The sequence below is a fragment of the Salvelinus fontinalis genome, chromosome 4 (assembly GCF_029448725.1).
Source record: "Salvelinus fontinalis isolate EN_2023a chromosome 4, ASM2944872v1, whole genome shotgun sequence".
Classification (NCBI taxonomy): domain Eukaryota; kingdom Metazoa; phylum Chordata; class Actinopteri; order Salmoniformes; family Salmonidae; genus Salvelinus; species Salvelinus fontinalis.
The window spans coordinates 21408353-21431315 of NC_074668.1; the positions used below are offsets into that span (position 1 = coordinate 21408353).

The 22963-nt window shown below is 46.8% G+C and overlaps 1 protein-coding gene across 21 annotated transcripts in view; it reads right to left on the bottom strand.

The window, feature by feature from the left end:
- rimbp2b (RIMS binding protein 2b) overlaps window positions 1-22963 on the bottom strand; it is a 127286-nt gene that overhangs the window by 17207 nt on the left and 87116 nt on the right. For all 21 annotated transcript variants that reach the window (XR_008759114.1, XM_055919233.1, XM_055919237.1 and 18 more), the window contains 6 exons: window positions 22736-22890; window positions 22107-22186; window positions 21312-21421; window positions 14490-15701; window positions 963-1114; window positions 1-660 (listed from right to left, as the gene is read on the bottom strand). Coding sequence is in view for 20 of the 21 variants with exons in the window: in XM_055919233.1 (XP_055775208.1) it covers window positions 1-660; window positions 963-1114; window positions 14490-15701; window positions 21312-21421; window positions 22107-22186; window positions 22736-22890 (2369 nt within the window). In the remaining variant the exon portion in view is untranslated. The remainder of the gene's footprint in view (window positions 661-962; window positions 1115-14489; window positions 15702-21311; window positions 21422-22106; window positions 22187-22735; window positions 22891-22963) is intronic.

Below are 22963 nucleotides of genomic sequence, written 5' to 3' on the forward strand. Positions count from 1 at the left end.
CCGGTTGTTCTCAGCGAACACTCTCTGTGCAGCTTCCCTGGCCATGGCCTTGGCGATGGTGTTGGGGATGGGGGCTCCCTGAGGCTGGGGCAGGATCCTCTGAGGAGAGGGTGAACGACGCCCCTGGAAGTGGGGCGGCTCCAAAGTGTGTCCACGCATGGTAGGAGGGAGGGGCGAAGGGGAGCGTTCCCAGGGCGGGCCAGGCCGCAGGCCTGCCTCATACTCTTTGGTTTCTGACTCTCTGGCACTTACTAAATTGGGCTTAGACACGTGGTAGGGCTGGTGTTGGGGCTGGGGGTGAGGGAGTGGGTGGCGCAGAGGCTGACCATGAGGCAGGGTGTGGGGCTGGGATCGAGGCAGAGGGTGGACCTGAGGTTGGGGGTGAGATGGGGGGTAGGTCTGGGGGTATGGCGGGTGTGTTTGTGTGTGTGGCTGATGGTGCTGGGGTTGAGGCATAGGATGGGGGTGTGGAGGGGAGCGGTGGTGGGGTGAGTGATGGGGAGGCCTCAGGATATTGTGCGGTATGGTGGCCACGGTGGAATCCTGAGACTCTCCTTGTGCTGATAACGTCCTGACAATGATCTCCCTGGCCTCCAGACACTGGATCCTATTCAGCTCCACTGTCACATAGTCAGCTGTTGGGTACATCACCTCCGCTATCTGGACACACACAGGGACAGGGACAAGACACTTCAATTCACATGTCTTAAGTAACATACCCAATATATTATTTCTGAATTTCAGGCAAAATGGGGCCTGGTAAACCTCTGTTTTCAAACCACTGCATTACATAAGGCCTACAGAAACCATGGACTGAACATCACTGTTACATCACCACTCTCCAGCAGACGGCAGTAGAGTGTTACACACAAATCACAGCATTGAGAGTTAGCTGTTACACCACACACTCACTTTCACAGCATTAAACATCAGGTTCTGCATAATATATCATTCTAATGCACCTTTTGTCCCTTTGTGCACACGGCATAGCCAATCACGTTGGCTCCGTTGGAGGTTCCAGTGGGGGTGAGGATGGGGGGTTTCCATCGCACCTGCAGAACCCCGGGGTTCTGGCCCAACTGGACCTGCACCTCCTGGGGAGGAAAGGGAGGACCTACGGAGTACAGCAGACACACAGGAGTGTAAGGATGTAAACACAATACACTACAACATTTAGAAAACAATACACTATCAGCTGAACAGTTTGTATGTTCCTTCAAAAGAATATAATGTATTGACCTGATTCCATACAATACCAGAGGCACTCAAGATAGTTCATGTTGCATTAGATTTTTTTATGCAATCAAAAATCTGTGTAATGAGGTAATAAGAAAACAGTATGATTTGTACTGTATGTATGTCAGTGGAGGCTCCTCAGAGGAGGAAGGGGAGGACCATCCTCCTCAGTGAATTTCATAAAAATAAAAAGTGAAACATTCAAAAGTTATCATTTGTAGATAAAACTATACTAAATACAATGCATTCGGAAAATATTCAGACCCCTTGACTTTTTTCACATTTTGTTATGTTACAGCCTTATTCTAAAATGTATTACATTCTTTTTTCCCCTCATCAATCTACACACAATACCCCATAACGACAAAGAGAAAACAGGTTTATAGAAATGTTTGTATTCAGACCCTTTGCTATGAGACTCGAAATTGAGGTCAGGTGCATCCTATTTCCATTGATCATCCTTGAGATGTTTCTACAACTTGATTGGAGTCCACCTGTGGTAAATTCCATTGATTGGACATGATTTGGAAAGGCACACACCTGTTTGTATAATGGTCCCACAGTTGACAGTGCATGTCAGAGCAAAAACCAAGCCATGTCGAAGGAACTGTCCGTAGAGCTCCGAAACAGGATTGTGTCGAGGCACAGATCTGGTGATGGGTATCAAAAAATGTCTGCAGCATTGAAGGCCTCCAAGAACACAGTGGCCTCCATCATCACTTGGAGTTTGCCAAAAGGCACCTAAAGGACTCTCAGACTTCTGGTCTGATTAAACCAAGATTGAACTCTTTGGCCTGAATGCCAAGTATGGAGGAAACCAGGCACCATTCCTACAGTGAAGCATGGTGGTGGCAGCATCATGCTGTGGGGATGTTTTTCAGCAGCAGGGACTGGGAGACTAGTCAGGATCGAGGGAAAGATGAACGGAGGAAAGTACATAGAGATCCTTGATGAAAACCTGCTTTAGAGCGCTCAGGACCTCAGACTGCGGCGAAGGTTTACCTTCCAACAGGACAATGACCCAAAGCACACAGCCAAGACAATGCAGGAGGGCTTCAGGACAAGTCTCGGAATGTCCTTGAGTGGCCCAGTCAGAGACCAAACCCAATTAAACATCTTTGGAGAGACCTGAAAATAGAGATGCAGTAACGCTCCCCATGGTGTAGCCGGAAGACAGCTAGTTAACCGTCCTCCTCTGGGTACATTGACTTCGATACAAAACCTACGAGGCTTGTGGTTCTCACCCCCTTCTATAGACTTACACAGTAATTATGACCACATCCGGAGGACGTCCTCCAACCAATCAAAGCTCTTTTAGCATGAACTGACATGTTGTCCACTCAATCAAAGGATCAGAGAATTAATCTAGTACTGAAAGCATAAGCTAGCACCGCAGGGCATAAATTGTGGTCAGTAGCTGACTCAGAGAAATACCATAGTTGAATAGTTTTGAAAAAATGAAGGAGAAGCAAGAGAGAGGAGAGATATCTATATTTCGTTGTATTTTCTTTTCACTTTCACTTACTTAGCTAGCGAATGCAGCTAGCTAGTTTAGCCTAGTCAAACACCTGGCTCAAACAGAGAGGGATGCTGTGTTAGCTAGCTGGCTATGGCTATCCAACACAAACTCTAAGTCAAGGTAAACTTTTGGTTTAATTTATTTATTGCCACCGGGGCCCGCCGGTGTAACTGCTAAACTGCTTGCCAACTGTACCCAGTACAACATGATTGTAGCGGGTTTACTAATACGTTAGTTCTAGTAGCTATGTTGACTATGACATTAGCTAATATGGTGACAACAATGTAGGCTGTGTGTAGCGGTTAGCAGGTATGATATGAAGGTTTTTGCTTGGAAAGGTTTTTTCACCTGGCCACAGACAGCTGATGTGTTGTACACTGAAGTCCACAAGCGAAGGGAAAAGGTGAGAGGAGGAGAGTGCGTAGATGCAAGGAATTATACAACGATCAAAGGGATCATGCTGTTTGTATGTGGATGCAATGAAAGTTAACCGTGTTTGCGTGGGATCAGGGGTGTATACATTCTGCCGATTCTGTTGAAAAATGTTTCTCAAATGGAAGTAAATGGAACGAAACGGGGATAAACACACCTGAATTTGTCCAATAGAAAATCTAATTTGCAACTGTTGGACTAACGATTACACCCTAGATCAGCTAGACGCAGGCAAGCGTGTGCAAAGCGGTATTCAATGTGTCAATGTCTGTAACCTTGATTACTCTAATTTCTCTCGATCTGTGCAACTACGTTGTAAACTTTCATTCATAGTGTGTGTGTATGTGTCACAGGAGGTTGGTGGCACCTTAACTGGGGAGGATGGGCTTGTACAGTATGTATATATGTATGTACAGTGGGGCAAAAAAGTATTTAGTCAGCCACCAATTGTGCAAGTTCTCCCACTTATAAAGATGAGAGAGGGCTGTACTTTTCATCATAGGTACACTTCAACTATGACAGACAAAATTAGGAAAAAAAATCCAGAAAATCACATTGTAAGATTTTTAATGAATTTATTTGCAAATTATGGTGGAAAACTTTTGTTATTGACCAAATACTTATTTATCTCAATACTTTGTTATATACCCTTTGTTGGCAATGACAGAGGTCAAACGTTTTCTGTAAGTCTTCACAAGATTTTCACACACTGTTGCTGGTATTTTGGCCCATTCCTCCATGCAGATCTCCTCTAGAGCAGTGACGTTTTGGGGCTGTTGCTGGGCAACACGGACTTTCAACTCCCTCCAAAGATTTTCTATGGGGTTGAGATCTGGAGACTGGCTAGGCCACTCCAGGACCTTGAAATGCTTCTTACGAAGCCACTCCTTCGTTGCCCCGGCGATGTGTTTGGGATCATTGTCATGCTGAAAGACCCAGCCACGTTTCATCTTCAATGCCCTTGCTGATGGAAGGAGGTTTTCACTCAAAATCTCACGATACATGGCCCCATTCATTCTTTCCTTTACACGGATCAGTCGTCCTGGTCCCTTTGCAGAAAAACAGCCCCAAAGCAGGATGTTTCCACCCCCATGCTTCACAGTAGGTATGGTGTTCTTTGGATGCAACTCAGCATTCTTTGTCCTCCAAACACGACGAGTTGAGTTTTTACCAAAAAGTTATATTTTGGTTTCATCTGACCATATGACATTCTCCCAATCTTCGTCTGGATCATCCAAAATGCTCTCTAGCAAACTTCAGTGTGTTACTGATGGTAGGCTTTGTTACTTTGGACCCAGCTCTCTGCAGGTCATTCACTAGGTCCCCCCGTGTGGTTCTGGGATTTTTGCTCACCGTTCTTGTGATCATTTTGACCCCACGGGGTGAGATCTTGCGTGGAGCCCCAGATCGAGGGAGATTATCAGTGGTCTTGTATGTCTTCCATTTCCTAATAATTGCTCCCACAGTTGATTTCTTCAAACCAAGCTGTTTACCTATTGCAGATTCAGTCTTCCCAGCCTGGTGCAGGTCTACAATTTTGTTTCTGGTGTCCTTTGACAGCTCTTTGGTCTTGGCCATAGTGGAGTTTGGAGTGTGACTGTTTGAGGTTGTGGACAGGTGTCTTTTATACTGATAACAAGTTCAAACAGGTGCCATTAATACAGGTAACGAGTGGAGGACAGAGGAGCCTCTTAAAGAAGAAGTTACAGGTCTGTGAGAGCCAGAAATCTTGCTTGTTTGTAGGTGACCAAATACTTATTTTCCACCATAATTTGCAAATAAATTCATAAAAAATCCTACAATGTGATTTTCTGGATTTTTTCCCTCATTTTGTCTGTCATAGTTGAAGTGTACATATGATGAAAATTACAGGCCTCTCTCATCTTTTTAAGTGGGAGAACTTGCACAATTGGTGGCTGACTAAATACTTTTTTGCCCCACTGTATGTACATGGTTTCTCCCTAGTTTGATTGGGTTCTCCCTAAAACACTTCTGCGAGCAGGCCTTTCTAATCGACCTGGCCCGGGTATCCTGGAAGGACATTGACCACATCCCGTCAGTAGAGGATGCCTGGTCATTCTTTAAAAGTAATTTCCTCACCATCTTAAATAAGCATGCCCCTTTCAAAAAATGTAGAACTAAGAACAGATATAGCCATTGGTTCACTCCAGACCTGGCTGCCCTTGACCAGTGTAACCATCCTGTAACTCCAAAAAGTTTTGGGATACTAAAGTCCATGGAGAATAGGAGCACCTCCTCCCAGTTGCCCACTGCACTGAGACTAGGAAACACTGTCACCACCGATAAATCCACGAAAATCTAGAATTTCAATAAGCATTTCTCTACGGCTGGCCATGCTTTCCTCCTGACTACCCCAACCCCAGTCAACTGCTCTGCATCCCCTGCAGCTACTTGCCCAAGCCTCACCAGCTTCTCCTTCACCCAAATAGCAGATGTTCTGAAAGAGCTGTAAAACCTGGACCCGTACAAATCAGCTGGACTAGACAATCTGGACCTTCTCTTTCTAAAATTATCCGCTGCCATTGTTGCAACCCCTATTACCAGTCTGTTCAACCTCTCTTTTGTATCGTCCGAGATTCCTAAAGATCGGAAAGCTGCCACGTTCATCCCCCTGACACTCTAGACCCAAACTGTTACAGACGTATATCCATCCTGCCCTAACTTTCTAAAGTCTTCGAAAGCCAAGTTAACATTCAGATCACTGACCATTTCGAATCCCACTGTACCTTCTCCACTGTGCAATCCGGTTCCCGAGCTGGTCACGGGTGCACCTCAGCCACGCTCAAGGTACTAAACGATATCAGAACCGCCATCGATAAAAGTACTGTGCAGCCGTCTTCATCGACCTGGCCAAGGCTTTCGACTCTGTCAATCACCACATTCTTATCGGCAGACTCAACAGCCTTGGTTTCTCAAATGACTGCCTCGCCTGGTTCACCAACTACTTCTCAGACATAGTTCAGTGTGTCAAATCGGAGGGCCTGTTGTCCAGACCTCTGGCAGGCTCTATGGCGGTACCACAGGGTTCAATTCTCGGGCCGACTCTTTTTTCTGTATATATCAACGATGTCGCTCTTGCTGCGGGTGATTCCTTTATCCACCTCTACACAGACGACACCATTCTGTATACATCTGGCCCTTCTTTGTACATGGTGTTAACAAACCTCCAAACGAGCTTCAATACCATACAACACTCCTTCCGTAGCCTCCAACTGCTCTTAAACGCTAGTAAAACTAAATGCATGCTCCCCACCCGCCTGCCTGACTAGCATCACTACTCTGGACGGTTCTGACTTAGAATATGTGGACAACTACAAATACCTAGGTGTCTGGCTAGACTGTAAACTCTCCTTCCAGACTCATATTAAACATCTCCAATCCAAAATTAAATATAGAATCGGCTTCCTATTTCGCAACAAAGCTGCCAAACATACCCTCGTAAAACTGACTATCCTACCGATCCTCAATTTCAGCGATGTAATTTACAAAATAGCCTCCAACACTCTGTTTTGTCACCAAAGCCCCCTATACCACCCACCACTGCGACCTGTAAGCTCTCGTCGGCTGGCCCTCGCTACATATTCGCCACCAGACCCAGTGGCTCCAAGTCATCTACAAGTCTCTGCTAGAGAAGCTCCGCCTCTCAGCTCAATTGGTCACCATAACAACCCCCACCCGTAGCACGTACTCCAGCAGGTATATCTCACTGGTCACCCCCAAAGCCAACACCTCCTTTGGCCGCCTATCCTTCCAGTTCTCTGCTGCCAATGACTGAAACGAATTGCAAAAATCACTGACGTTGGAGACTTATATCTCCCTCACTAACTTTAAGCATCAGCAATCTGTGCAGCTTACCGATTGCTGCAGCTGTACACAGCCCATCTGTAAATAGCCCATCCAACTACCTACCTCATCCCCATATTGTTTTATTTACTTTTTTGCTATTTTCTACTTGCACATCATCATCTGCACATCTATCACTCCAGTGTAAACTTGCTAAATTGTAATTACTTCACTACTATGGCCTATTTATTGCCTTACCTCCTTACGCCATTTGCACACACTGTATATAGACTTTTCTATTGTGTTATTGACTGTACATGTTACGTTCGTTGATGGAATGAGGCCAAGGTGCAGCGTGGTAAGCGTACATCTTTCTTTATTGATGAACACCAAAAATCAACAAATTATAAACTAATGTAACGTTCTGAAGGCTACCCAGTAACTGTGCAAAAACAAGATCCCACAACCTAAGGTGGGAAAGGGCCGCCTAAGTATGATCCCCAATCAGAGACAACGATAGACAGCTGCCTCTGACTGGGAACCATACCCGGCCAAACAAAGAAATAGGAAAACTAGATTGCCTACCCAAATCACACCCTGACCTAACAAAATAGAGAAGTAGAAAGGCTCTCTAAGGTCAGGGCGTGACAGTACCCCCCCAAAGGTGCGGACTCCGGCTGCAAAACCTGACTCTATGAGGAAGGGTCCGGGAGGGCATCTAGCCTCGGTGGCGGCTCCGGTTCGGGGCGTAGACCCCGCTCCGCTCGCTGATCGTTCCGCCTCCGTGGGACCGGACCGTGGATCGTCGCCGGAGGCTCCGGGCCGCCGACCGTCGCCGGAGGCTCCGGGCCGCCGACCGTCGCCGGAGGCTCCGGGCCGCCGACCGTCGCCGGAGGCTCCGGGCCGCCGACCGTCGCCGGAGGCTCCGGGCCGCCGACCGTCGCCGGAGGCTCCGGGCCGCCGACCGTCGCCGGAGGCTCCGGGCCGCCGACCGTCGCCGGAGGCTCCGGGCCGCCGACCGTCGCCGGAGGCTCCGGGCCGCCGACCGTCGCCGGAGGCTCCGGGCCGCCGACCGTCGCGCCGACCGTCGCCGGAGGCTCCGGGCCGCCGACCGTCGCCGGAGGCTCCGGGCCGCCGACCGTCGCGCCGACCGTCGCCGGAGGCTCCGGGCCGCCGAACGTCGCCGGAGGCTCCGGGCCGCCGAACGTCGCCGGAGGCTCCGGGCCGCCGAACGTCGCCGGAGGCTCCGGGCCGCCGAACGTCGCCGGAGGCTCCGGGCCGCCGAACGTCGCCGGAGGCTCCGGGCCGCCGACCGTCGCGCCGACCGTCGCCGGAGGCTCCGGGCCGCCGACCGTCGCCGGAGGCTCCGGGCCGCCGACCGTCGCGCCGACCGTCGCCGGAGGCTCCGGGCCGCCGAACGTCGCCGGAGGCTCCGGGCCGCCGAACGTCGCCGGAGGCTCCGGGCCGCCGAACGTCGCCGGAGGCTCCGGGCCGCCGACCGTCGCCGGAGGCTCCGGGCCGCCGACCGTCGCCGGAGGCTCCGGGCCGCAGACCGTCGCCGGAGGCTCCGGGCCGCAGACCGTCGCCGGAGGCTCCGGGCCGCAGACCGTCGCCGGAGGCTCCGGGCCGCAGACCGTCGCCGGAGGCTCCGGGCCGCAGACCGTCGCCGGAGGCTCCGGGCCGCAGACCGTCGCCGGAGGCTCCGGGCCGCAGACCGTCGCCGGAGGCTCCGGGCCGCAGACCGTCGCCGGAGGCTCCGGGCCGCAGACCGTCGCCGGAGGCTCCGGGCCGCAGACCGTCGCCGGAGGCTCCGGACCGCAGACCGTCGCTGGAGACTCCGGACCTTGGATCTTTACTGGAGGCTCCGGGCCATGGATCATCACTGGAGGCTCCGGGCCATGGATCATCACTGTAGGCTCCGGGCCATGGATCACCACTGGAGGCTCCGGGCCATGGATCACCACTGGAGGCTCCGGGCCATGGATCACCACTGGAGGCTTCGGGCCATGGATCACCACTGGAGGCTTCGGGCCATGGATCACCACTGGAGGCTTCGGGCCATGGATCACCACTGCAGGCTCCGGTCCATGGATCATCACTGCAGGCTCCGGTCCATGGATCATCACTGCAGGCTTCGTGCCATGGATCATCACTGGAGGCTTCGTGCCATGGATCATCACTGGACGCTCCGGGCCATGGATCATCACTGGAGGCGTCGTGTCATGGATCATCACGGGAGGCTTCGGGCCATGGATCATCACTGGAGGCTTCGGGCCATGGATCATCACTGGAGGCTTCGTGCCATGGATCATCACTGGACTGGGAACTGTCGCCAGGAGCTTGGTGCGTGGGGCCGGCACTGGTGGTACCGGGCTGGTACCACATACGTTACCGCATACTCCTCGCCAACTCCATTCTCCGGTATCCCTCCTCGCACTGTTCTATTGAATTCCAGGCGGGCTCTGGCACTCTCCCTGGGTCGACCGACCACCTCTCTACCTCCTCCCAGGTTGTCCCTGGTTCACACCTCGACACCGCCGACCACCCCGTGTGCCTCCCCCCCCCCCCCCAAAAAATTGGGGCTGTCCTTTGGGCTGTCATTGTGGCCGCGAACCCCAGCGTCGTTGCTGTTGCTCCTTCGCTGCCTCCATCTGCTCCCATGGAAGGCGATCCTTTCCAGCCAGGATCTCCTCCCATGTCCAGGATCCCTTCCCGTCCAGGATCTCCTCCCATGTCCAGGATGTCTGCTCCTCCTGGCCACGCTGCTTGGTCCGTTTGTGGTGGGTTCTTCTGTTACGCTCGTTTAGAGAATGAGACCAAGGCACAGCGTGGTAAGCGTACATCTTCCTTTATTTTGATGAACAAATAAAAAAAGAAACCAACGTAAAGTTCTGCAGGGCTAGACAGCAACTATGCAAAAACAAGATTCCACAACCTAAGGTGGGAAAAAAGGCTGCATAAGTATGATCCCCAACCAGAGACAACAAAAGACAGCTGCCTCTGATTGGGAACCATACCCGGCAAAACAAAGAAATAGGAAAACTATATTGCCCACCCAAATCACACCCTGACCTAACCAAATAGAGAAATAGAAAGGCTCTCTAAGGTCAGGGCGTGACAGTACATTTGTTTATGTGTAACTCTGTGTTGTTATTTGTGTCACACTGCTTTGCTTTATCTTGGCCAGGTCGCAGTTGTAAATGAGAACTTGTTCTCAACTGGCCTACCTGGTTAAATAAAGGTGAAATATACAGTATATATATTTATTTTTTATGTATTTATGTATGTATATATGTAAGTAATGCTTCAGGTGTGGGTACCGTATGTACCATATCCCGTGGTGTGTATGTTTGTGTCCACTACAGCATGTCTACATATGTATGTCTATGGGTGTAACATTATCATGCTGTCAGGAATTCTGTCCAAATATTCCTCAGAACAGCCAGAGGCAGTCAGGTTGATTTTCACAGTCCCTCTACCTCTGCTCTGCTGCATGCTAAATCAACAGGACCAATCTGTGCTGAGCTGCCAGTGCCCCGCAGAGAGAGAGACACACACACACACACACACACACACACACACACACACACACACACACACACACACACACACACACACACTCAGACATATAAACACACAGTCATACAGAGGCAGCAGATGCAGTCAGCTGCCCATTCAGCATTATCTCTGAGCAGAGCAGAGTAGAGCAGAGTTGAGCAGAGTAGAGGGCACAGTAGAGTAGAGCGGAGCAGAGCAGTGAAGAGCAGAGAAGAGCAGAGCAGTGAAGAGCAGAGAAGTGAAGAGCAGAGAAGTGAAGAGCAGAGAAGTGAAGAGCAGAGCAGAGCAGAGCAGAGCAGTGACGAGCAGAGCAGAGGAGATCAGAGCAGAGCAGTGAAAATCAGAGCAGAGCAGTGGAGATCAGAGCAGAGCAGGGAAAATCAGAGCAGAGCAGTGAAAATCAGAGCAGAGCAGTGAAGAGCAGAGCAGTGAAGAGCAGAGCAGTGAAGAGCAGAGCAGTGAAGAGCAGAGCAGTGAAGAGCAGAGCAGTGAAGAGCAGAGCAGTGAAGAGCAGAGCAGTGAAGGTCAGAGCAGAGCAGTGAAGGTCAGAGCAGAGCAGTGAAGGTCAGAGCAGAGCAGTGAAGGTCAGAGCAGAGCAGTGAAGTTCAGAGCAGAGCAGTGAAGTTCAGAGCAGAGCAGTGAAGTTCAGAGCAGAGCAGTGAAATTCAAAGCAGAGCAGTGAAAATCAGAGCAGAGCAGTGAAAATCAGAGCAGTGAAGTTCAAAGCAGAGCAGTGAAGTTCAAAGCAGAGCAGTGAAGTTCAAAGCAGAGCAGTGGAGATCAGAGCAGTGAAGTTCAGAGCAGAGCAGTGAAATTCAAAGCAGAGCAGTGAAAATCAGAGCAGAGCAGTGAAAATCAGAGCAGTGAAGTTCAAAGCAGAGCAGTGAAGTTCAAAGCAGAGCAGTGAAGTTCAAAGCAGAGCAGTGAAGTTCAAAGCAGAGCAGTGAAAATCAGAGCAGTGAAGTTCAGAGCAGAGCAGTGAAATTCAAAGCAGAGCAGTGAAAATCAGAGCAGAGCAGTGAAAATCAGAGTAAAGTTCAAAGCAGAGCAGTGAAGTTCAAAGCAGAGCAGTGGAGATCAGAGCAGTGAAGTTCAGAGCAGAGCAGTGAAGATCAGAGCAGTGAAGATCAGAGCAGTGAAGTTCAGAGCAGAGCAGTGAAGATCAGAGCAGTGAAAATCAGAGCAGAGCAGTGAAGATCAGAGCAGTGAAAATCAGAGCAGAGCAGTGAAGTTCAGAGCAGAGCAGTGAAAATCAGAGCAGTGAAGTTCAGAGCAGAGCAGTGAAGATCAGAGCAGTGAAAATCAGAGCAGAGCAGTGAAGTTCAGAGCAGTGAAAATCAGAGCAGAGGAGTGAAAATCAGAGCAGAGCAGTGAAGATCAGAGCAGAGCAGTGACATTCAAAGCAGAGCAGTGAAGATCAGAGCAGAGCAGTGGCATTCAAAGCAGAGCAGTGGAGATCAGAGCAGAGCAGTGGAGATCAGAGCAGAGCAGTGAAGATCAGAGCAGTGAAGTTCAAAGCAGAGCAGTGAAAATCCGAGCAGAACAGTGAAAATCAGAGTAAAGTTCAAAGCAGAGCAGTGAAGTTCAAAGCAGAGCAGTGGAGATCAGAGCAGTGAAGTTCAGAGCAGAGCAGTGAAGATCAGAGCAGTGAAAATCAGAGCAGTGAAGTTCAGAGCAGTGAAATTCAGAGCAGAGCAGTGAAGTTCAGAGCAGTGAAAATCAGAGCAGAGCAGTGAAGTTCAGAGCAGTGAAAATCAGAGCAGAGCAGTGAAGTTCAGAGCAGTGAAAATCAGAGCAGAGGAGTGAAGATCAGAGCAGAGCAGTGAAGATCAGAGCAGAGCAGTGAAGATCAGAGCAGAGCAGTGACATTCAAAGCAGAGCAGTGAAGATCAGAGCAGAGCAGTGAAGATCAGAGCAGAGCAGTGGCATTCAAAGCAGAGCAGTGAAGATCAGAGCAGAGCAGTGAAGATCAGAGCAGAGCAGTGAAGATCAGAGCAGAGCAGTGAAGATCAGAGTATAGCAGTGGCATTCAAAGCAGAGCAGTGAAGATCAGAGCAGAGCAGTGGCATTCAAAGCAGAGCAGTGAAAATCAGAGCAGAGCAGTGACATTCAAAGCAGAGCAGTGAAGATCAGAGCAGAAGGCACCCAGAGCAGAGCAGTCTGAGCATGTGTATCAATACATCTTAAATCACATTTAACCACTAGATGAGTGTCAGCAGAGATATAGCTACTACTTTCTGAAGAGGAGGATTCAGCAGTAGACATTCTGAGCATTCTGAGTACTCAGCTGTTTTAGTCATTCAACTATGAATATTATAAAGCATGAGTGTCAGTGAGGGCTCAAATGTGCATTTAAATCATCTCAGTGAAACCCTTCCATCTATGTACATTCATGCAGAGAAAAACCAGTAGGAGTAACCCTTGTATGATGTTTTGGTTGCATGATACATCCAGTTATTTCTAACCATCTTTGTTCTCAACATGAGCAACATATTCCAGTCAACTGGACTGGAATAGCTCATGGCGCGGCGGAGGGCACGAAGCAGGTCATGTAATTGGTGACTTCATCCACAGGAACAAGATCAATTTCCAGTAATTGAATGCATCTCAAATGCTGTCTTAACCTCACAATGTGATGGTGGCGCTTGATAAGATGCCCAGTGTGTTCCCAGTAATAAGTCCCCTCCCTGTTGCTGCTGCCTAAACACATAAAGCTCCCATTACAGCTGTTCTTCCTGTCCTGTCTCTTCCTGACCTCTGCCCTCCCATTAGACTCGAGCAGTCACTCACACACAGCAGGGCTAGTCAGTACATTCAGGTCAGCTCAATTCATTTCAAGGTTGCGTAAATGTACAGTTGGGAGTTCGCAAGCTTGTTCTTAAGTCATTATTTTAGACACAAATTGATTATCTTTTTTTATTAACACTTATTACTAATGTCCAGACAACAGAGGGAAATCATTGGTAGCGTTCTTTATAAGTGGTTGAAAAGTTAAACCTAGCAGCCAGTGGGTTTAAGGGCGCTGGCAGACAGTCAGCTGTATGTATAGTAATGACTGTGCGGTCTCTTTCTCTCTCTCTCTCTCTCTCTCTCTCTCTCTCTCGTGGTGTGTAGAGCTGTATGGGGTCTCAGGGGAGACCAGTCACACAGAGCTACAGAACATACACTATTTACACACATTAGGCATCTAGAGTTTCTCTCTTTCTCCCCTACCGACTCGGTTTTCACTCTCCTCCTCTGATAATATGCAGCCTTCTGCAGCAAACGCTCCCTGGATGTCTATTCATCACACTTCTTTTTTCCCTCCATCTTTAGCGTGTGCCTCTCTTATCAAAGCCAGCACACACAAATCCTTGAAGGCATTCAAAAAAGTGACTGAGAAATATGAAAACGAGCCTTTAGATGTCTGTCAGGTAACAAGGTTGTAAATATAATGGGCTCAAAGCTTGTCAGAGCTAGAGTAAATAGATTGCTGTGTTTATGCCAAATTGCCAAAGGCTTTTTAGCCAGAAATGGTTTTGAAAGCAGGAGAACACAGTGAAAGTATACGGCTGTGCAGGCTGGATATACAAGAGGCAGCAGAAGCAGCAGGAACTAACTACAGCACTGCAGACTCAATGCACCCTGAAGAGACAAACAACCGGACCAGTTATGCTGAGTACACCTCTTTGGGAGAACTGAAAGCATTTACAATTATGCAAAATGCCACCTGATGACTAAGTGTGTGTTTTAACCAGTGGCTGCTGAGAGGAGGATGGCTCATAGTAATGGCTGGAACGGAATAAATGGAATGATATCAAACACATCGAACACGTGGTTTACATGGGTTTGATAACATTACATTCACTCTATTCCAGCCATTATTATGAGCCGTCCTCCCCTCAGCAGCCTCCACTGGTTTTAATGATGGGGGAAAGGGAGAGATAGTAGGTGGGCTGACCTGCAGGCTGGGTGCAGAACTCCACAGAGATCTCCCTCTTGTCCCTGTGCTCCATGGGCATCTGCCAAGGTATCTGGTGTGTCCGCGCCACGGCCTTCACCTTGTAAACGGTCATGGGCTTCAGTTGGAAGAATTGGTACTTGTAGGCCCCTGCCTTCACCATGTCATACTCAACATCGTTCAGGAAGATGGTGTGGCTGTAGTTGCTGTTGCTAGGCTGCCAGGAGAGCTCAGCAGAGACCTGTGTGATGTTGTCTACCCTCAGATAGTAAGGAGCCACCACCACATCCTTCCCCACCAGTAGAGTGCAGCGCAGCTCGTCAGACGGGCCCCGCTCTGTGATGCTCTGCACCGAGATGCGGTAGGTATTGGTGGCCAGGTTAAGTTTCTCGATAAGCGACTTTGTCTTGCCCCCAAAGGGCACGCTCATCCTCACCTCCTTGTCCACCAGGACGTTGTAGCCACTGATGGAGCCCCAGCCGGGCGGCACCACCGGAGGGTCCCAGCACACGATCACACTCTTGGCCAGCTGTTTGATCAGATTGATACGGCGAGGGTAAGGCACAATATTTTCACCAATCTCGTCAATGCTGACATCCAGGGTCCCTGTCCCGTTGCTGCAGGAACCCATGGAGCCCAGGAAGTCCATGCCCAGACTACTGCTGCCCAGGCTGGTCAGAGTGCTGCTCAGACTGGAACCCAGTCCAGTGGAACCGTGACTGGAACCGTGAGTGGAACCCAGAGTGGAACCCATGTGGCTGCCCAGAGTGGAACCGTGAGTGGAACCCAGAGTGGAACCCATGTGGCTGCCCAGAGTGGAACCGTGAGTGGAACCCAGAGTGGAACCCATGTGGCTGCCCAGAGTGGAACCGTGAGTGGAACCCAGAGTGGAACCCATGTGGCTGCCCAGAGTGGAACCGTGAGTGGAACCCAGAGTGGAACTGAGGTTGCTCCCCAGGTTTCTCTCAAGGTTTCTCTCCAGGTTTCTATCTAGGCTAGGGCCCAGGTCCAGTTTACTGTCAGACAGCAGGCTGCTGATGCTGCTCAGGCCCATGCTGCCCAGCCCTGTGGAGCCCAGGCTGCTGTGGTTACTACTGAGGTAGCCTGGCTCTTTGGCCCCGTCCCTGTGCTGAGCAGAGGGCATCTTCTCATCCTTAACAAAGTCCACAAAGTTGGAAGGGACAAGTCCCTGCTGTCCATCCAGCAGCTCTCCTGAGGAACAGAGAGAAAGCAGTAAGTATTACTATTAACAACAACACTCATAGTGAAAAGCAGTAAGTATTACTATTAACAACAACACTCATAGTGAAAAGCAGTAAGTAGTATAAACAACACTCAGTGAAGAGCAGTAAGTAGTATAAACAACAACTCACAGTGACGAGTATTAAGTAGTATAAACAACTCTCAAAGTGACGAGCAGTAAGTAGTATAAACAACACTCACAGTGACGACCAGTAAGTAGTATAAACAACTCTCACAGTGACGACCAGTAAGTAGTATAAACAACTCTCACCGTGACGAGCATTAAGTAGTATAAACAACTTTCACAGTGACGTTAACAACTCTCACAGTGACGAGCATTAAGTAGTATAAACAACTCTCACAGTGACGAGTATTAAGTAGTATAAACAACTCTCACAGTGACGTTAACAACTCTCACAGTGACGAGCATTAAGTAGTATAAACAACTCTCACAGTGACGAGCAGTAAGTAGTATTAACAACTCTCACAGTGACGTTAACAACTCTCACAGTGACGAGCATTAAGTAGTATAAACAACAACTCTCCCCGTGACGAGCAGTAAGTAGTATTAACAACAACTCTCACCGTGACGAGCAGTAAGTAGTATAAACAACAACTCTCACAGTGAAGAGCAGTAAGTAGTATTAACAACAACACTCATAGTGAAAAGCAGGAGGTAGTTTTAACAACTCTCACAGTGAAGAGCAGTAAGTAGTATTAACAACAACTCTCACAGTGAAGAGCAGTAAGTAGTATAAACAACTCTCACAGTGAAGAGCAGTAAGTAGTATAAACAACTCTCACAGTGACGAGCAGTAAGTAGTATTAACAACTCTCACAGTGAAGAGCAGTAAGTAGTATAAATAACTCTCACAGTGACGAGCAGTAAGTAGTATTAACAACTCTCACAGTGAAGAGCAGTAAGTAGTATAAACAACTCTCACAGTGAAGAGCAGTAAGTAGTATAAACAACTCTCACAGTGACGAGCAGTAAGTAGTATTAACAACTCTCACAGTGAAGAGCAGTAAGTAGTATAAACAACTCTCACAGTGACGAGCAGTAAGTAGTATTAACAACTCTCACAGTGAAGAGCAGTAAGTAGTATAAACAACTCTCACAGTGAAGAGCAGTAAGTAGTATAAACAACTCTCACAGTGACGAGCAGTAAGTAGTATTAACAACTCTCACAGTGAAGAGCAGTAAGTAGTATAAACAACTCTCACAGTGACGAGCAGTAAGTAGTATTAACAACTCTCACAGTGAAGAGCAGTAAGTAGTATAAACAACTCTCACAGTGACGAGCAGTAAGTAGTATTAACAACTCTCACAGTGAAGAGCAGTAAGTGGTATAAACAACTCTCACAGTGAAGAGCAGTAAGTAGTATAAACAACTCTCACAGTGACGAGCAGTAAGTAGTATAAACAACTCTCACAGTGAAGAGCAGTAAGTAGTATAAACAACTCTCACAGTGACGAGCAGTAAGTAGTATTAACAACTCTCACAGTGAAGAGCAGTAAGTAGTATAAACAACTCTCACAGTGACGAGCAGTAAGTAGTATAAACAACTCTCACAGTGAAGAGCAGTAAGTAGTATTAACAACTCTCACAGTGAAGAGCAGTAAGTAGTATTAACAACTCTCACAGTGAAGAGCAGTAAGTAGTATTAACAACTCTCACAGTGAAGAGCAGTAAGTAGTATAAACAACTCTCACAGTGACGAGCAGTAAGTAGTATTAACAACTCTCACAGTGAAGAGCAGTAAGTAGTATTAACAACTCTCACAGTGAAGAGCAGTAAGTAGTATAAACAACTCTCACAGTGACGAGCAGTAAGTAGTATTAACAACTCTCACAGTGAAGAGTAGTAAGTAGTATTAACAACTCTCACAGTGAAGAGCAGTAAGTAGTATAAACAACTCTCACAGTGACGAGCAGTAAGTAGTATTAACAACTCTCACAGTGAAGAGCAGTAAGTAGTATTAACAACTCTCACAGGGACGTTAACAACTCTCACAGTGAAGAGCAGTAAGTAGTATTAACAACTCTCACAGTGACGTTAACAACTCTCACAGTGAAGAGCAGTACGTAGTATTAACAACAACACTCACAGTGACGAGCAGTAAGTAGTATTAACAACAACACTCAGTGACGAGCAGTACGTAGTATAAACAACTCTCACAGTGATGAGCAGTAAGTAGTATAAACACCTCTCGCAGTGACGAGCATTAAGTAGTATAAACAACTCTCACAGTGACGCGCAGTAAGTAGTATAAACAACAACTCTCACAGTGATGAGCATTAAGTAGTATAAACAACTCTCACAGTGACAAGCATTAAGTAGTATAAACAACTCTCACAGTGACGAGCAGTAAGTAGTATAAACAACAACTCTCACAGTGACGAGCATTAAGTAGTATAAACAACTCTCACAGTGACGAGCAGTAAGTAGTATAAACAACAACTCACAGTGACGAGCATTAAGTTGCATAAACAACTCTCACAGTGAAGATCAGTAAGTAGTATTAACAACAACACTTACAGTGACGAGCAGTAAGTAGTATTAACAACAACACTCACAGTGACGAGCAGTAAGTAGTATTAACAACAACACTCACAGTGACGAGCAGTACGTTGTATAAACAACACTCACAGTGACGAGCAGTAAGTAGTATTAACAACAACACTCAGTGACGAGCAGTACGTAGTATAAACAACTCTCACAGTGATGAGCAGTAAGTAGTATAAACACCTCTCACAGTGACGAGCATTAAGTAGTATAAACAACTCTCACAGTGACGCGCAGTAAGTAGTATAAACAACAACTCTCACAGTGATGAGCATTAAGTAGTATAAACAACTCTCACAGTGACAAGCATTAAGTAGTATAAACAACTCTCACAGTGACGAGCAGTAAGTAGTATAAACAACAACTCTCACAGTGACGAGCATTAAGTAGTATAAACAACTCTCACAGTGACGAGCAGTAAGTAGTATAAACAACAACTCACAGTGACGAGCATTAAGTTGCATAAACAACTCTCACAGTGAAGATCAGTAAGTAGTATTAACAACAACACTTACAGTGACGAGCAGTAAGTGATTTTAACAACAACACTTACAGTGACGAGCAGTAAGTAGTATTAACAACAACACTCACAGTGACGAGCAGTACGTTGTATAAACAACTCTCACAGTGATGAACAGTAAGTAGTATTAACAACAACACTCACAGTGACGAGCAGTACGTTGTATAAACAACTCTCACAGTGACGAGCATTAAGTTGCATAAACAACTCTCACAGTGACGAGCAGTAAGTAATTTTAACAACAACACTTACAGTGACGAGCAGTAAGTAGTATTAACAACAACACTCACAGTGACGAGCAGTACGTTGTATAAACAACTCGCACAGTGATGAGCAGTAAGTAGTATTAACAACAACACTCACAGTGACGAGCAGTACGTTGTATAAACAACTCTCACAGTGACGAGCATTAAGTTGCATAAACAACTCACAGTGACGAGCAGTAAGTAGTATTAACAACAACACTCACAGTGACGAGCAGTAAGTAGTATTAACAACAACACTCACAGTGACGAGCAGTACGTTGTATAAACAACTCTCACAGTGATGAGCAGTAAGTAGTATTAACAACAACTCGCAGTGACGAGCAGTAAGTAGTATTAACAACTCTCAGTGAAGAGCAGTAAGTAGTATTAACAACACTCACAGTGACGAGCAGTACGTAGTATAAACAACTCTCACAGTGACGAGCAGTAAGTGGTATAAACAACAACTCTCACAGTGACGAGTATTAAGTAGTATTAACAACAACACTCACAGTGACGAGCAGTACGTAGTATAAACAACTCTCGCAGTGACGAGCAGTACGTAGTATAAACAACTCTCGCAGTGACGAGCAGTAAGTAGTATAAACAACTCTCACAGTGACGAGCAGTAAGTAGTATTAACAACAACTCGCAGTGACGAGCAGTAAGTAGTATTAACAGCAATACTCACAGTGAAGAGCAGTTAGTATTATTAACAACAACTCTCACAGTGACAAGCTGTAAGTAGTATTAACAACACACAGTGAAGAGCAATAACTAGTATTAACAACAACTTTCACAGTGAAGAGCAGTTAGTATTATTAACAACTCTCACAGTGACGAGCAGTAAGTAGTATTAACAACACACAGTGAAGAGCAATAACTAGTATTAACAACAACTTTCACAGTGAAGAGCAGTAAGCAGTATTAACAACAACTCTCACAGTGACGAGCTGTAAGTAGTATTAACAACACACAGTGAAGAGCAGTAAGTAGTATTAACAACACACAGTGAAGAGCAGTAAGTAGTATTAACAACACACAGTGAAGAGCAGTAAGTAGTATTAACAACAACACTCACAGTGACGAGCAGTACGTAGTATAAACAACTCTCGCAGTGACGAGCAGTACGTAGTATAAACAACTCTCGCAGTGACGAGCAGTAAGTAGTATAAACAACACTCACAGTGACGAGCAGTAAGTAGTATTAACAACAACACTCACAGTGACGAGCAGTACGTAGTATAAACAACTCTCGCAGTGACGAGCAGTAAGTGGTATTAACAGCAATACTCACAGTGACGAGCAGTACGTTGTATAAACAACTCTCACAGTGACGAGCAGTAAGTAGTATTAACAACAACTCGCAGTGACGAGCAGTAAGTAGTATTAACAGCAATACTCACAGTGAAGAGCAGTTAGTATTATTAACAACAACTCTCACAGTGACAAGCTGTAAGTAGTATTAACAACACACAGTGAAGAGCAATAACTAGTATTAACAACAACTTTCACAGTGAAGAGCAGTTAGTATTATTAACAACTCTCACAGTGACGAGCAGTAAGTAGTATTAACAACACACAGTGAAGAGCAATAACTAGTATTAACAACAACTTTCACAGTGAAGAGCAGTAAGCAGTATTAACAACAACTCTCACAGTGACGAGCTGTAAGTAGTATTAACAACACACAGTGAAGAGCAGTAAGTAGTATTAACAACACACAGTGAAGAGCAGTAAGTAGTATTAACAACACACAGTGAAGAGCAGTAAGTAGTATTAACAACAACACTCACAGTGACGAGCAGTACGTAGTATAAACAACACACAGTGAAGAGCAATAACTAGTATTAACAAACAACTTTCACGGTGAAGAGCAGTAAGTAGTATTAACAACAACTCTCACAGTGACGAGCTGTAAGTAGTATTAACAACAACTTTCACGGTGAAGAGCAGTAAGTAGTATTAACAACAACTCACAGTGACGAGCAGTAAGTTGTATAAACAACAACTCTCCAAGTACAGTACAGTGAAGACTAGAGAGGACAATCGTAAAAGCCACATTAGCACTGATTGATCCACAACTGCCTAATCCTCGTCTGATCTAATGCCCATACAGTAAATACATCCCATAATCCATGCTGTCTCTTAGCAACAACAATCATTCTGCTCTGAAATAATAATAATTTTTAAATCATGTGAATTGGTTTTTAAGAGAGAGAGGGTAAAATACAGTGAGATATCAGACCTTCATAGAAGCCGTCATCATCCATGGTCCCATACACGTAGAGGTACTTCCCTGCCACCAGGGGGAGCTCTGCCTCAGGATGCTCATTGGGCCCATTACAGGGGTTATAACTGGGGGAAAGAAAGAGTAGAGTACAATAGAATCAAGCTGATGAACTAGCTGCGTTGCTCCTCTGAACCCAATACAAGTGGAAATGTGTCCAATTATCTCAGGCTAGATGATGAACTCAGGTTCAAAAAGGTCCAAAACCCAGAATCAAAATGAGACAATTATTAAACACAATATTAGGAACTGTGTATAGACAATTAGCTTCTGTCAAAACTTGATGACATTGTGATGGGAAAGCACAGTAGCCTAGATAAATAGTATCCGAGCAATTCCAAACAAATCCAAGCACAGTTACATTTTTGCCACAAACACTGCAGTAGCAGTACCCTTGTGTAACTCTGTGATAGGGGAATTGCTGAGTGCTGCAATAAAAAACTATAATAAAATATACAATTTTCCAACAGGCTACATTTTCCAACAGGCTAAATGAGATAGAAAAAAACAGTGGGGGTGGACAGCACTGGGTTCCATTCATGTATTTGCCTTTGTTCTAGGGGATTCCAATTATTTCAGCTGACAGTTCATTTTATTTGGTGAGAGCATAGCACTGCATCATTATTAAGAGGTGAGTTCAAACCTCAGTGGGACAATGTGGGTGGAAAACACTTCTGAAAAGTGCTGTGCAGGGATGCATTTTTAATCTAACACTGTAGTGTAAGGCATCTCAAAGCTGCTCCCTCCTCTCACCTGTACCGGGCGATGCACAGACGGACCTTGCCTGTGAACCTCTTCTTGGTCCTAGTTGTTGAGGTTAGTTCTTTGTCCATCTGATGAGAGAGAACAAACCTTGAGAGATGTAACAACCAAATTTCAGTTATTTTTGTTTTCATGGTGGACATTTCTATGGTGGAAATCAGTAGGATGATAGCAGAGCCTATAAACGTATCCTATACACATTTGGTAAACCTGCCAAAACTTCCCAGCAGAGGAGAGTAAAAGGAAACAGATAGGCCTTTTCCCATCCTATCCTTTCTGCCTCACTGTGTTTCCTCAGTCCTACATCTCCACCTGAGTAGGACTTCAGCTTAGACTTTCAAAACAGGAAGCAATTTTGCAATCATGTAATAAATGCTGTAATTATGTAACAGTATAATTAATGCTTTACCATCTTCTGAGGAGTGTTTTGAAAGGGCTATTTAGGTCCATCTTCATTAGGCTTATACAATCAGGGCTAGAGTGGAGGGAGGGAGGGAGGGACGGAGGGAGGGAGGGACGGAGGGACGGAGGGACGGAGGGAGGGAGGGACGGAGGGAGGGAGGGAGGGAGGGAGGGAGGGAGGGAGGGAGGGAGGGAGGGAGGGACCTAGTAGGACTCACCTCAGTGAGGAGGGCCCGTTGAGAGCTGTCGGCCCGGCTGCTGCTGCGGGTGAGGAATGTTGGCTTTACAGACACGAGCTCCGGCTTGTCCCCACAGATCTGGAGCGGTCGGATGAACTCAGAGATCACAGATCTGCTCAGCGGACTCTCATTGCCTGCGGGCAAAACAAAGGAAGAGCTAAGATCTGAAATATGACTGCGCCTGCTGAAATCATATTTCTATCTGTG